This window comes from Stenella coeruleoalba, assembly GCF_951394435.1.
Source record: "Stenella coeruleoalba genome assembly, chromosome: 1".
NCBI classification, from domain to species: domain Eukaryota; kingdom Metazoa; phylum Chordata; class Mammalia; order Artiodactyla; family Delphinidae; genus Stenella; species Stenella coeruleoalba.
This window is the reverse complement of record NC_137169.1, coordinates 21,127,551-21,142,186: the sequence shown is the minus strand read 5'-3', so window position 1 is coordinate 21,142,186 and position 14,636 is coordinate 21,127,551. Positions and strand designations below refer to the sequence as shown.

Here is a 14,636-nt window from a genome sequence, read left to right as displayed (position 1 = left end):
CTACAGTGCAGCTGAACTGAATCACTCAGGGTCCGTGAGGGCACCTGGGACTATGCCCTACTCCCTTGGCCTTGTACATCGTCCCTTCCTTGCCTGGTCCGTAAATGTCCTGAAGAAGCTTCGGCAGATTTCAATTTGGGAACACAGAGGAATAAGCACCTGCTTCATAACATCACCTATTGTGCTTCTGACAGGACCTCTTCCCTTTCTGTCTCCTGTACTAAACTGAGTATACCCTGCTGGCCTCAGCCTGGTTCTCTCCAAATGCACAAACAAACAGAATAATCACAAAATCTCACTAGTGAAACTATTGTTCCCACAGTATTGAACCACAGTTCCCAAACTGTGCATCAGGGCACCTTAGGGTGCCACAGCAAAGTCACAGGAGCACAGTAGGATATTATAAATTTAGAGTTACTCAGCATCTGTTGGCTACCGAGAGAACTACTGGCTCAAGGTGGTTCAGAGTTTTATCATTAGATTGCACTACATTCCTTTGATTATGTCATCTTTGAGAAGCTGGGTTTTTAGCAGTTGCTGTGATATAAAGCAAATGAAAGTCAATGTGGGACAGGAAATGAGGGTGGTGCGGTCCAATCTGATTAGAAAGTCTGACAAAGTTTTACAGCACCCCACAAACACACAGATTCCATTAGTTATTGTACTTCTTCAAGAATGAAATAAAAAGTTTCCTCTAACTTATATGTATTAATTTTTTAAATGACTAACTTGGTAGGACATAAATTCTTCTTAAGTGATCCGGGCTTAACTAACACACTGAAATGTTAGGTATTTCTTTTGGCTTAGGGGGTCCATGAAAAAACTACTGAGACACTAATGGTTCAGTGAGCTGAGAAAGTTTGGGAACCTCTGGTCTAAGAAATCCTCTAATCTAGGGCCCATCAAGAGACTGCAGGTTGTGAAATCAACTTAGTGGGTTATAGTCAACATTTTTTTCTCCTTAACAGAACAAATTGCATGTAGCAAGCGTATTATTGTGTAAAACTTATGTTCAGTATATACATACAAATTAGCGTGGGTGTCTTGGGTCACAATGTAAAATGTGTATTTCTTGTTTGGGTTGTGATTTTAGAAGTTTGAAAAACCGCTAAGACTTCAACCTCCTTATTTTACAGATGAGAAAACAGCCCAGAGAGTGAAAGCTGATTATTATTGCAAATCACAGCCACCAGTGCCGGGCTCTGCACTTGGCCCTGCTAGGCTGGTGACCCTCCAAGGCAGGCCCTATTCTACCCAGTAGAGGTGTGGTTACTCAAAGTCACAGAGCTACAGAGGTGAGATACTCTCACTTTGATCCCAAGACGCATTTGCACCCCACAAATGCCACCAGCCACACCTAGAACAAAATGGTTTTAATCAATTGCGTCACCCTCACTCTCCTGGGAGCGGAGCAACAAAAAGGCTCGGCTCCTGCCCCCAGAGGACAGTAAGGCTTATGTGTCTCTCCACACGGCAGGGCCCAGGCTGGGCAGGCAGGAGGCAGGGACAGAGGAAATGGCGGGTGGCTCGAACACAGGAAAGCAAAGGGGCCCCTGCTAGTCCTTGGGCCCCAGGGCCCAGCCCCAGTACTCCCGCTCTCCCCTCCCGGCTGGAGAAAGGTCGTGGAGAAGAGACAGGGGAGCAAGTCCCAGCAGCAGGAGAAGCAGCAGCAGCTGTTTCCTTCACCAATAAATATACTTCATTACCAAGCTAGAAGAGAGGGGTGGGAAGAGGGACGGGGGGGAGAGGAAGGGGGAGAGGCTGCCACCTGTGTTGCTGGGATTAAAGCAATGACGAGATGGTGCCAGACCCCCACCACTATCCTCACCACCCCCCACTCCCACCCCTCATCTTCTCAAAACTGTGAAAAAGCTTTTAACATGGCCCTGCTGTCTACAGGGCTTTTCTGAAGCCTGGCCGAGAGGAGGCACCTGGCAGAGTCAGGGCGGAGGGAGGGAGGGAGGGAGGGAGGGAGCGAGGGAGGCTGCTTCTCCCCAGAGGCTGCAGCTGGAGGGCTGGAGCCAAGTGAGCCCTGAGGGGAGTGAAGAGGGAGAGGGGAGGAAGGATGAACCAACTGCGGGAGCAGCTCCTGAGCTGAGAGCCAAGGGGGCAGAGAGGGAGGTCTGGTGAGTGGTGGGGTGACCGCTGCATCCAGTGTAAAGCTCAGGCTGCTGAGGAGGGAGGGGCTGAGTTAGGGGCTTCCCCACCCGAGTGGCTCAGGAGACCCACCCCCTCCCCCCAGAGCAGCAGGGGACAGAGAAAAGCCATCACTTCTTTGGTCTTTGTGGCGGCTCAGCATGTGGGATGGGAGGGAGGGCACGGAGGGCCTGGAAGGCTCCTAGCAGGGAGTGCCATCTCAGCAAGAGGAGGCCTGGCTGGGAGCTCTGGCAGGAAGGTCACAGTGAGGCTGAAGAGCGCCCGAAGGAAGAGTGGCCTCCAGGGTGCAGAAGGGCTGGCACGGATGGGTGGGGAATGGTGGGGCGCCCCACACTGCCAGGGCCCTTGGGAAAGGCTAAGCCCCCGGGGTGGCCAGTGAGGGCAGGCGCAGGACCCAGAGCCAGTGCCTGGGAGGAGGGCAGGGACGCTGTACTGCAAGGAAGCGGTGGCTTGACCTTGCCCCTCCAGGGCTCCCATCCTTACTTCTGTTTCCACCCTGACAGAGTGGCTCTGCAAGGAAGGGGGCACCCTATGCTTTTTCAGAACCTTCCCTGAAGACCGGGAGGGAGCTAGCCTTGCCTACCAGAAGCGAGAATGGTAACAGGTCAAGGCTAGCCCTTATGGACTGGGAATTCCACTCCCCTTTCTGCTGCCAACTGAAGGGTAGGGCAGTCCTTGAAGACAGCTTCAGCCCTTGCCTCCCCACCCGAGGCAGGCCGGAGCCCTCCAGGGACACGGAAGTGCAAGGTGGTGGTGGGCATGCGGAGGGGCTTCTCCTCCTGCTCTTCTGCTCAGGGCTGGGGCCAGTCGAGGGGCAATTGCCCAAAAGTCCAAAAGCCAGCAAGTTGTAGCAATCCCCACCCCCAATGCCAAACTAACAAACAAAACAGGGAAAAGGAAAAAATGGGGGGAAGGGGAAGACAAACCAAAACAGAACCCCCTGACCTCCTGCCCAGGGGCGGAGGACCCAGCCGGTAGCAGGGGCTGGGGACCAGGGCTAGGAGGGCCTAGCTGGGCCGGCACTGCACCTGGCCCTCGGAGCTGTCCTCATCGTCAGAGGCCCCAGCACCCGCACTGCTCAGGCCTGTGATCCGATAGCCCATGTTGAGCAGCATCACCTCCAACGGGTCTGCATTCATGCGCCGCTGGTTGGCCTGGGAAGCACCCTCCATGTCCTCCACAACTCGGCCTGTGAGGTCTTCACTCTGTGGGGGGGAGGCACACATACTACTGGGACATATGTGCAGGGGAGACACACACACAGACTGAGCTATACGTATGGAGAGGGTATGTACATGCCAGGAGATGTATATGGGTATATCCACGTGTGTCCATGCATAGAGGGGAATGCATCCTGGGATATGTATGGGACAAACACACACACACACGTGCCTACGCGCGCGCACACACACACACACACACACACACACACACCCCAGGCTGTATGTGAGGGAGATGACACACCACACGGGGTTGTACATATTGGGGTTGGGGGGCACGTGGTAATATACACTTGGAGGAGACACAACACACTGGGATATAAACTGGGGGGAATACACATAGCAGGGTATACACTGGAGACCCCACGCTGGAAGATGATGAGGACATACCACATCAAGACATATACGGGGAGCACACCACGTAGGGTTATATATACGGGGGTGGCATACATGGACATAAATGAGGGAGGATTCACACCAGGATATGCTGGGCACACAAACTCTATACCTGAGGTGGGAGCACAGATATAACTCCCCCCACCCCACTCCCAAAGAGGATTCCTTTATCCTCCTTTTCCTCTCCCCCCAAGGAAGGGTCCTATAGGGTTTCTCTCTTTAAAATTCATAGAAAATTAGACACAGCTCTTGACTTCTGTTTTGCCAGCTGGGAAGGGGGAGGAGGTGGGGCAGAGGGCAGGGGGCCAGGCCACCTGACTACCCACACTGACTACCACACCGTCCTAAGTGTCCCTGTGGGCCGGACACACCACAGGCATCACTTCTTTAATCCTCAGAGCAACCTTCTGAGGTGGTAATGTCATTCCCATTCCAATGTACAGATGGTGAAAACCTGGATCAGAGATGGTTGAGTCCCTCAGGCAGTAAGTGGAGGGACCAGGATTCAAACTGAGGCCCATCAGACTCTAAAACCTACGTACTTCTCGTGTGACTGAGGGACAGGCCTCCGCACAGCTTCTGGGGGACACAAGGCAGTGGTATACGAGGGGCAGGGTACCTAGGGAGCCTCTGAGGTACCGTTCTCATCAAGTGGTGTTGGAGCTGATCTGGTTCCCTCCCTGCCCTCCCGCACCCAGTCCTCGGTTGCTGTTTCCCATATGTGAGTCTCACCTGTGCCAGCTGGCTCGAGGATATGCCCCTGGAAGGCAGGAGACAAGTCTTGCCCCTGGAATTGCCCACTTCATGTGGAGCTTTCAGAGCTTGCTGGCTCCCACTCTGATGCAGCCTGGGGCCCTGGGGTGAGAGCTCACTCATTCTAGCAGCTCCTAGCCTCTGTGTGACTCACTGCCCTTCCCAACCCTCATGGGCTCAGCTGGAGGCCTCACGTAGGGTCCATCCCTACGTTCCTCCCTGTCTGGCATCTGCCACCTTGCCGCACCCTCACCTCTGGCCGGGGGTTCCACAGCCGCACAACGGGGTCGATGCCGCTGGTGGCCAAGAAGCAGTAGCTGGGGTGCGGCTGCAGGCAGTTGACGATGGACTCGTCCCCCTGGAGCACGCGGACCAGGTTGGTGGTCTCCTTTTCCCAGATGAAGAAGGAGCCGTCATCAGAGCCACTGACGATGTATTGAGCGTTGCTGGCGGGGGGGCAAAGGGCAGGGAGGTCAGGTGGGGTACTGCCCTGTGGCCTCAAGCAGAGGCTGCATGGCTTAGGGAAAGGGAGAGCAGGGAAGTCTGGAGCCACTCGGCCCCCCGAACTCTGGGGTCTTTACCTGACTCGGAACTCCCATGCACACGGCAATTCTCTCCACACTGCAGAGCGGTGTCACAGCTCAACTGTTCTCTTAAACTCAGGGTCAGGGACTGCCTAGGTCTCTCCTACTTACTCTCCCCCGAAGTACATTATAAGCACCCCGGGTGCCAGGACCAGATGGTGCATCTCTTAGGTCTCTGGGAACACTCCTGCCTAAGCCTTCCCTCAGTAGTCCTAGCCTTCCTGGATCCAGACCCTGAAATCCTACAGCACATCTGCCCCTGATACACCATTGACGTTTAGAAGGGATCTTGACGGAGACTCTTAATTCACATTCGTGTATCTCGCCTACCCAAAGAAAGTACAGCATCTACAAAGGAGGGTTGGGGGTGATGGTGTCTGAGACATGGGCTAGGTCCCTCAGTACTGGGGGCACAGTTCTAGGCACAAAAGATTGCCAAGACTGACAGCCTATGAGGGTGCCTGCCCAAGGCTCCAAGCAACCAGATAAAGAACCCAAGCTCTGGCACGTGGGCGCACGGGGAGCAGGAGGTGCGGGTAAGGAAGAGTCCAGGTGCTGCCCTGGATGCTTTCTGGGTCACCTCGTTAGTCCTTGTTATGGCCCCTTGAGTGGGGAGGGCTGGTTTCATTTCATAGGTGAAGAAACTGAGACCCACTGAGATGAAGCCATTTGCCCAAGGGTACAAAGGCAGAGCTGGGATGTGAGCCTTTTCTGAAAGCATTGTGTCCCCATGCCCCCCACCCCCACCCCAACCTCCTGCTGCCAACTGGGCTGTGCCCTCCTCCTCTTCAGGGCCTCAGACCTGCCAAAGAAATTGGCTTCCTTGATGTCTGTGGTGGTATTGCAGTGGCCACAGTAGCGGAACTGATAGTCGTAGCTTCGCTCCCGCAGCACCATCTCATCCTCTGAGATGGAGTCCTTGCGGGTCGTGCTGCGGAGGCGGACGGGGCCGCTGCCACCACCACCAGCTCCCTTCTTCTCGTCTGAGGGCAGAGAACAAGGAAAGGTGAGAGTCCTGTCCCTCTCTCGCCTCCCCCACTTTTTCCCCACCCTTGACCCGGTTTTCGGTCCAAGCAGTAAGCAATGTAGGGCTACCCGTCTCTACCTCTTCCCTGGAAAACTGGGAACAACTATGAGAAAGAAGCATCTTTGGATCCTGGCCTTGAGGGTGTTCAAGAGGAGACCTCTGATGCCAAGAGGGCCTTGGCTTAGGTCCCTGAATAACGTCTGGAAGCCCCAAGGATGCACAGACCCAAGGTCTGTTTCTGTGGATGTGAGAGGCAGGGAGGGGAGGGTAAAGCACTGCCAAGAGAGCCTCGAGGGGGTGATTTTTCTAAATAGATCCATAGCTCTGAAGGCATAAGGTCCAAGCCCTCCCTCTCTCGCAGACAAGTTATCATGGATCCAAATGAGGTACTAACCGGTTAAAATCCTACCTGTATTCTTAGTGCCCTGTTCCTGCCTGCTTCAGGGACTTGGAACGTGCTGGTCCCTCTGCCAGGAACTCTTCACCTCCCACAGCTACACTCTGCATCTAGTTAACTCTTCCTCTGCATCCTCAAGGTCTCAGCCTGAATGTCTCTTCCCCAAGAACCCCAGGATGCCATCAAGCCCTCCCCGCCACACCTGCACCCTAGCAGGGCCGCAGGGCATTCTTTATTCCTCCATCGCTTGGTTCCTTCACTAGGCTACAGACTCATGAACACAGAAATTCCATCTGACTTGTTGCCAGGTATATTCCCAGGACCCAGCACAGTGCCTGGCACTGTTCAGACTAATGAATCAGCCCATGGTTAGTAAACTGCAAAGGAGACAGGGAGGATCCATGTCTGCCCTCAGTGAGCTCCCCTCTCGTGTTTGTAGACCACACAACTACCTAGTTTACTCTCCAGTGCTACCCAGGTGACCTGGGCAGGGCCTCGAATGCTCTCTGCAAGTAGGCAGCAGGTTCGGAGAGGCTGTGCTTTGCCCAAGGTCACATGGTTTCACATGGCAGAGCTGAGATTGGAACTGAGGCTCCACACCTGCGCCCAAGGCATTTCTGCTGCCCTGTGCTGCTGTTTCTTTTGCACCCAGGCAAACTGGAGCAAGTGCACCCCAGCCAGTTACCCTGAACTCAGATCCCAATGGAATGGCCAAGGCCCTGTCTGTGAGCAGAAGAGAATGACCTGCGAGGCACACTGGGCTCAGCTGACTCCTATCCTGAGTCCCGGGGGGAATACACCAGGTGCCTTAAACATGTTATTGCTAATCCTTGTCTCAAAGAGACCAAGTGACTGTCTCAAAGTCATGTGGCTTCTCAATCAGTACGTAAGCCTAGGCCTCTCCTATCTCAGAACTATGTCCTCTCCAGAATGTCATTGTAGCACCACAAATAGATAGAGTGACAGCAACCCCGCCTCAGTGCCGACTCACCACCATCATTTTTGGAGAAGAGGGCGGCCGTGATGTCGCGTCCCAGTGCATCACAAGCGCTGCTATGGGCCTGCTCCGGGAACTTCCCTTTGAAATCATCCAGGCACTCCAGGGCCTCAGCCACGTACTTGAGCTCAAAGAGGCATCGGGCCAGGCGGAAGTGCGCCTTCAGGTGGCATGGGTTTAGGGAGATGGCCTTGAGGCAGTCCCTCAGGGCATCGTAGTGGTCACCATCCCTGGGAAGGCAGGGGAACGTGGCTTGGAGGTGGGGCCACGCAGCAAGCAGGGAGTCCCCATTCCGTCTCCTGCGCTTCCTGCGTCCACCCCAGCCCACCTTTGAGAGATCTCAGGCAAAGGGTACTTGGGGATGAAGAGAATCCTGCTCAGCCCAGGCCTTGCTCCCCAGGAGACAGACTACGTTAAGAAGGCAAGCCAGGAGCCCCGAGGTCTTGGCAGGGTAGGTAGAGGGTGGGAGGTGGGTGTGAGGCAAAAACCAGTGTCCGGCTGCCCTCTGCTGGACACAGCGTGCAACTGCGCACCCTCTCACCCCAGGCACCCGCAGCTCTGCAGCAGAAGGCCTGGCATCTTGCCCGCCTCAGGCTCCCCAAGCTCTCCTTCTCCCTTCCTCTATCCACCTCCTCAAATGCCCCCGGCTGGCCTTCAAAGCCATGTCCAAGGCGGGGGGCCCTCAAGGACAGTTCTGTGCTCCGGGGAAGCCAGAAGGGCCAGGCTGGGGACTCAGGGTCTGACCAGCAGGCAGCAAGCCCTCAGCCAGACCCCCCTCTGTCCTGGCTGACTGATCCACAGCAGCTGTGGCCTCTACCTCCCAGGGCTGGAGGATGGGGCCTGACAGTCTGGCAGAGTCAGTCCTCTGGAAGCTGATGGCGGGGGTGGGGTGGGGGGCGGGCAAACACCAGGAGCTCCAAATCACCCACACTGACTTCTCCAAACTCCCGAAGCATGGATACGGGGAAGTGGGAATGGTTTTGGGGGGGTGGGGAGGGGCCAAAGAAAAAGCCCCCCCTTCTCCCACCCTGTGCCGGAATATAAAATACACCTTCCCCCAGCTCCACAGACCAGTTCCCACCTCTTATCTGGAGAGCCAGGCGGGTCACAGGAGCCACTTCTCCTTTGGGAGCTGTGGGGTTTTTTTTTGTTTTCCTGCTGGGTTGAGGTGGGCCTAGGACCCAACTGTGCTACGCAGCACTCCCTAGAGCTGACGTTCCCTCCACCAAGGCACAGCTCACAGCTCCCCTGCACGAGGCCAGAGCAGGCCCAACATGGGAGCTATCCTCCTGACCCTCCTTCTCCTACAGCGCTCAGAGGAAGCAGCCGGTCCTTGGAGCGGCCATGCTCAGACCAGGAGCAAGCAGCGCAGCCAGGGTGGGGGCAGGCAGGAGACAGAGTGCTTCAACGGCACGGCCTGCGTCAGAACGGGTGGCTGTGACGAAGGAGCAGGCGCTGTTTGGAAAGCCAATTACTGCCTGCAAGGTGGCCCTCAGAGCTCCTGGAGAGAGCCAGACCAGAGAGCAGCCAGGTGCCAGAGGGTGACCGCTCCCACTGCATCCAGGAGCAGATGGCAGCCCTGGGGAGACTGGCCCGGGACAGAATGTGACATTCTGGGGGTCACTGGCAGGCATGTGGGGCTGGGGAGAGAGCAGGCTGGGCCCAGGGCTCACCCACCCAGACTTACTGCCAGATCAAGCTCCCTGAAAAGACAGCCCTCAGCACAGCCTCTCCTGCTCAAAACTCTTCAGAAGCTGCCCATCGTCCACGGAATCAAGGCCAAAACGCCACTGCTCTGCATTCCAAGTCCTTCCCAGGCTGGCCCCAGGCTACCTCACAGACTCATCTCCTGCCAGTCCCAGCCCAAACCCTCTGCTCCAGCCAAATGGATTTGTTGTTCTGCAAACAAGCTCTTCAGTCAGCCCCCCACCCCCACGCCTTTGTTCACACCATTTCATCTCCCTGGGAATGTCCTTCCCCCACAGTCCCCTCCTCTTTGCGTCTCCGTCTAAGCCTGCTGACACGGAAAGCCCATTCAGACATCACATCTTCCTGGTGCTTCCCTGATCCCCAGTTAAAGTGACCTAACTTTTCTTGATGCCCACAGCACTTCACCTGATCATTCAAAGACTTACTGCTTCCTGCCTCTTTGGTGATGAAGCATGTCCACATCTTTATCCCCTGTCCAGAGACTGGGCACTCCGGAGCACAAGAACTCAGAGTGACAGAACTTTGTGTCCCTAGTTCCTAGTGCATAGTAGGAATTCAGAGAACATGGTGAGGATACCCATGGATTGGGAAATCATCAGTCTCTCTTAGCAAGAATGCAGGAATGAGGCAGCTCTTAGCCTAGAGCCTGATTGAACACCACTGCATTCTACCCACCTGCTGGGAAAGAGGGGCAACACACCTCAGGATGGCCCCAAAGCTGTTGTCTCCTGGGGTTGGCTGCCATCTGAGCCCTTGGCAAGCTCCTGATGCCTGAGCTAAGGCCCGTGGGGGCAGCATCGTTCCGAACCCCCATCCACCATCCTGCTGACTTGGGTGGGTTTCTTAAGCTTCCCTCTCTGGCCTGACTAGTTGCAGCCAGACGATGGCACACCAGCTGGCCTGTCTGTCTGGGCAGAGCCAAGGGATGCCAGACGGAGCAGAAATGGCTGTGGGCCCAGCTTTATCCATCTCCCATCCTGGCCCTGGCTGGGGGATGGGGTCTGCCTGCCTGCTTGCCTGCTGGTGCTGCAGGCAGAAGGGCCAGGGGCCCTGGTGGTCTCCAAAGATAAAGGGTTCTTCAGGATATGGACCTACTACTCCCTTACCACCAGCCACTACAACTCAGCAAGACCCACAGACAGCTTTGGATGTCTAGGATCTTGTTCGTGTTTGGTCCAAACGGTCCAAGAGCATAGGAAAGCAAGCCCCAAGGTCAAGGAGCTGCAGAATCATTTCAAACAGATACCAACTGAATTCACCAAATGCCTTATTTCCATCTAGCAAGATTCTACTGCTCCTTCAAAGTCCAATTCAAGGCGCAATTCTCCAAGAGTGGGGATTAACCATTCTCCCAATTCCTACTTCCAGTGGTCACAGCACTTCCTAACAAAGCACCATGTTGAAGCTACTTGTGAACATGTTCCACTGAACTGTGAGCTTTCTTGGTGTTTGAGGCTTCCTGATTAATGAGTCAGGCACTTGCCCACCACTAACCTGGAGGTGGGGAGGAGAAGCCTGGGCCTAAGAAGCCCTAAGAGGCAGCAGGATGTCACTGCTACCTTCCATGGATGCCTCAGCAGCTTGTTCCCATCAGGCCCACTCACCACTTGCGCTTCATGTAGGCAGCAGCTCGGTTCCCGTAGAGCATGGCGTTGTGAGGGGCCCTCTGCACGGCCTTGCTGTAAAGCTGGATGGCCTGGGTCCACTGCTGGCAGGCAAAAGCCTCATTGGCTTGCTGTTTCACACGCTCCAGGTATGGGGGCAGCTCTACCTGGGGGCTGTGAGGGAACAGAGCCAAGTCAGGCCAACCAAGGAAGGCCAGAGGAGCCTCTCAGGAAGTCTGTAGCCCTGCCTGAAGGCCACTCAGGTTTTCCCGGTCCCTGGGATCTGCACTGTCATCTAAAAGAGGGTACCACTCCTATCCTTGGCCTGGGTTATTGTGATAGGTAATGGTCACAATTCCAGATGCTCTGAGCCAGTGGCGGGGGGGCGGGGCGGAAACAGGGAGAAATGAAGCTGTCCTGGACAGGTTTAATGGAATTCTTAATCAAACTCCTGGGCATGAAAGTAGCTGACACCTACAGCCTCCATGCTGAGCCGAACCTCGTTACCATCCAAGTGCCTCTCATGGATCTCTCTATAGATAATTACGTTTCTCTCAAGGGCTAGAGGATCTGGACACCTCTGTATCCAAAGCCCAGCACAGGGCCTGGAAGTGAACAGAGGCTAGAAGATGCTATGAATGGAGAAAATATAATGGGGGAGGCCCGTCTGTGTGGGACCCCTTTATAGGAGGGAGCCCAGTGCTAAGAGGAGCTAGCCCCTGGGTGCTGGCGCCAGCTACTGGTATCAAGGGACCAGAGCTTCAGATTGAGCATGACTGGAGTCCTACCAGGAAGAAGTGGCACTGGGACCACTAGCCACAGTCCAGAAGCCTCTTTGCCCCAGTCCCCTGACTCTGGGGTGTATGCCTGGGTGGGGGTCAGGAGGAAGGTTTACAGGACATGCCCTCCCTCCAGTCCAGTGGGGTGTAACTGGGGCTGGGAAGGTTGGGAAAGTCAGGCTGGCCTCACCTGACATGTCCTCTACTCTCTGGCAGCCGGAAGCCGTTGCTGTGAAGGTGCAGGCCATTGGACACACCGTTGGACACACCATTGGTGGACATCTTGCCATTCTGAACTTCTGGGAGGGGGTGGGCAGAAAGGAACAGCAACAACTTAGGAGGAGGTTCTCATTTCTCCTCAGCAGCCCTCCAGCTTCCACCACAGGGTCTGATGGTTCCATTGTGGGGCTATCCCCCCAGGGTAGGTCTATTCCCAGAAAGCAGGCAAGGACATAAAGAAAAGCCTGTGCGCCCTCTGCTGGCTGAAGCGGGACACAACTTCAACTTGGCATTAGCTGGGGGTGGGGATGGAGTGGGGGGTGAGGAGGTGCCTAAAACAACTGTAGGCCCCAGGAAGAAATCAATGAGGAGACTGGTCCAGGACGAGAAGGGAAAGACAATTACTTCAGGCCCTCAAGAGCCAAGCCACGGAAAGAACCTGCTTTTTCGGAGGGAAGTGAAAAGGGCTGTGACGCAAACCCCTTTGACAGACCTCTCTGACCTAATATTACCTTCCTTCTTACTGTACAGGGTTATTTCAGAGAATCTACTCCTTTTGCAGGATCACAGCCAGCACAAGGTAAGTGGCAGGCTTCTCAGCAGAGGCACTGTACACTCATGCTCCCCAGCAGAGATGCCCTAAAGGATACCCGAAGGGAGAACTTACCCCCTGAGGAGTGGCATTTTCTAGGCAAGAGGAAGGTGTACGGCCGCTGCTTGTAAGTCAGGTCAAACAAATAGACCTAGAGTGCAGGGGTCAAGAAAAGAATGGACACTGTGAGGCAAGAATGTGGCTGGACTGTGAGTGAGGCCTGGGTGGCTCCCAGGAACACAGCTGAGTGTTGAGCAGGGAACCATCAAGTGAGGGAGAAGGGGTGTTTCTACGGAGCAAACCTCAGGCAGGAAAATCTCGCCAGTTCCTGGCCCTTAGGGTGGATGGCCTGAAATACTGTCATTACTTCGAATCACATGTTTATTAGGTCGACAAGGTCCTCAGAGGTCTCATGTTATAGATAGGAAAACTGAAGCCTCAGAGCAGAGAAGCAATTTGCCCAAAGTAACACTGCTAGTTACTTCCCTCAGTAAATATTAGCTATTATTACTTACTATTTATTGAATTCTTACTTTGCTCCAGGACCTCTGCTAAGTGTTTTATATGGCTTTTTTTCATTTCATCCTAGAACTGCCCCCCCGCCCCACGAAAAGGTACTATTATCATCACCCCCTGAACAGATGAAGAAATGTAGGCTCAGTGTTTAATTAATTTATCCAGGGCCATAAAAGCAGAAGGTGGCACAGTCAGGACCCAAAACCGAGTCTGTCTGGCTCCGAACCACTCTGCTAGACTGCCTCGCCAACTCATCTTTATGCTACCTTTAAGCCAGGTGACAGCTAAGCAACCTGAAGCCAGAGCCCTCTTCTGAACTCAAGGGCTCACCTAGTCTCCATCCCATTTCTCTTGTGTCACACCTTGACTTTAAATGTCATCAACGGTTTCACTTGCCATGTCGCTCCCATCAGCCTAGGATGGATCATATTTCACGTTTGTTTCCCTCGTGTTCATGATAATGCTACCCCCAGAGTAAGTACTCAGTGACTTTGTAGAGTAAATGAATTTTTGCAAGGCTTACTAAATATCCTGACTGAGAGATTGTAAACAGAAGGGTTAGCAACCTGCCGTTATCAAAGAACACTTCCCAAAGCTGGCCCCAAACTGCAGCCTGGCTGCATGCTCTGAGCCCCAGGATTTCCTCCTAGGAAGACAGAAGATGAGGAAACCAAGGTTCAGGAAAATGAAGAGAGTTGTTCAAAGTCACAGTACACAGCTAGTAAACAAAAGGCCAGCATCTGGAGACAAGTCTGTCAGTTCTAAGCCTGACGCCTCTCTGGGAATATTGCAAAGATGCCATGGCGCTTCCACATTTCACAGTAACGTCATTTACAATGAGGCTTCTTGTCTGCCTCATGGTAGGGGGTGTGGGGTACACAGCCCTGGCTGCTGGGTACGAGGGTGGGAGGGGGAAGGGCAGGGCCACGTTGGGCAGCCATCCATACCTGCTCTCCTCCCATGTTGACCAGCAGCTCTGTGCCATTGGGGCTGAAGGTCACATAGGTGGCGACCAGCACTCTCAGACGGTTGTTGTAGTCGGGCAGCTTCACTGGCAGGTGACCTGCAGGGAACAGCCCTGTTACCCTAGTGTGAGGCTTCCAATCCCTCCCAATGTTGAGCCCTTACTATATGAACTGGGCCAACTGTGTTATATGCTTTATCTCATTGAGTCATTACAACCCCATTTTACAGAAAAGAAATTAAGACTCCTCAAGGGTAAGTAATTTACCAAAGGTTGTAGGATAGCTGGTCACTGACAGTCATCAAAGCCCAGGTCTGTCTGATTCTAAACCCCTTGCTCTTGGTCACCATGCCATGCCGCCTCCTTGCACTGCCCCACAGACAATCAGCACCCTGCCAAGAGTTTAGGGCCAGAGTTGGGCTGAGCCCTACCTGCTACGTAATACTGGGCTGCACCATCCGGAAGGGGCTTCTGCCGGTCACAGAAGGTGTGCACACCTGCTGAAGGGCTCTGCTTCATGCTCTTTCTGGTGGGAAGGCAAACCATATAGGTTATAAGGCCTAACAGTACTCCTGGCTAGACCATACCACACTTCCTGGAGAAAAACCCAAGTGTATATCCCTGGAGAGATACAGGAGGAGGTACCTTTCTTCCTTATCTCAGCACCCCCAAAGGTCCACCAACTAGACAGCTGTGGACACATATATTACAGTGCTTTATA

The 14,636-nt window shown here is 54.3% G+C and overlaps 1 protein-coding gene across 5 annotated transcripts in view; it reads right to left on the bottom strand.

Moving 5' to 3' along the window:
- Window positions 1-1,356: 1,356 nt before the first annotated feature.
- The window catches only part of WDTC1 (WD and tetratricopeptide repeats 1), a 72,568-nt gene continuing 59,288 nt past the window's right edge, over window positions 1,357-14,636 (bottom strand). For 3 of the 5 annotated variants that reach the window (XM_079928578.1, XM_079928576.1, XM_079928577.1), the window contains 9 exons: window positions 14,347-14,441; window positions 13,899-14,014; window positions 12,511-12,586; window positions 11,815-11,923; window positions 10,846-11,019; window positions 7,526-7,761; window positions 5,913-6,093; window positions 4,780-4,972; window positions 1,357-3,362 (listed from right to left, as the gene is read on the bottom strand). In XM_079928578.1, the coding sequence (XP_079784704.1) occupies window positions 3,165-3,362; window positions 4,780-4,972; window positions 5,913-6,093; window positions 7,526-7,761; window positions 10,846-11,019; window positions 11,815-11,923; window positions 12,511-12,586; window positions 13,899-14,014; window positions 14,347-14,441 (1,378 nt within the window). In that variant the 3' untranslated portion in view covers window positions 1,357-3,164. The remainder of the gene's footprint in view (window positions 3,363-4,779; window positions 4,973-5,912; window positions 6,094-7,525; window positions 7,762-10,845; window positions 11,020-11,814; window positions 11,924-12,510; window positions 12,587-13,898; window positions 14,015-14,346; window positions 14,442-14,636) is intronic. The other 2 variants (XM_079928579.1, XM_079928580.1) reach the window with 2 other exon arrangements.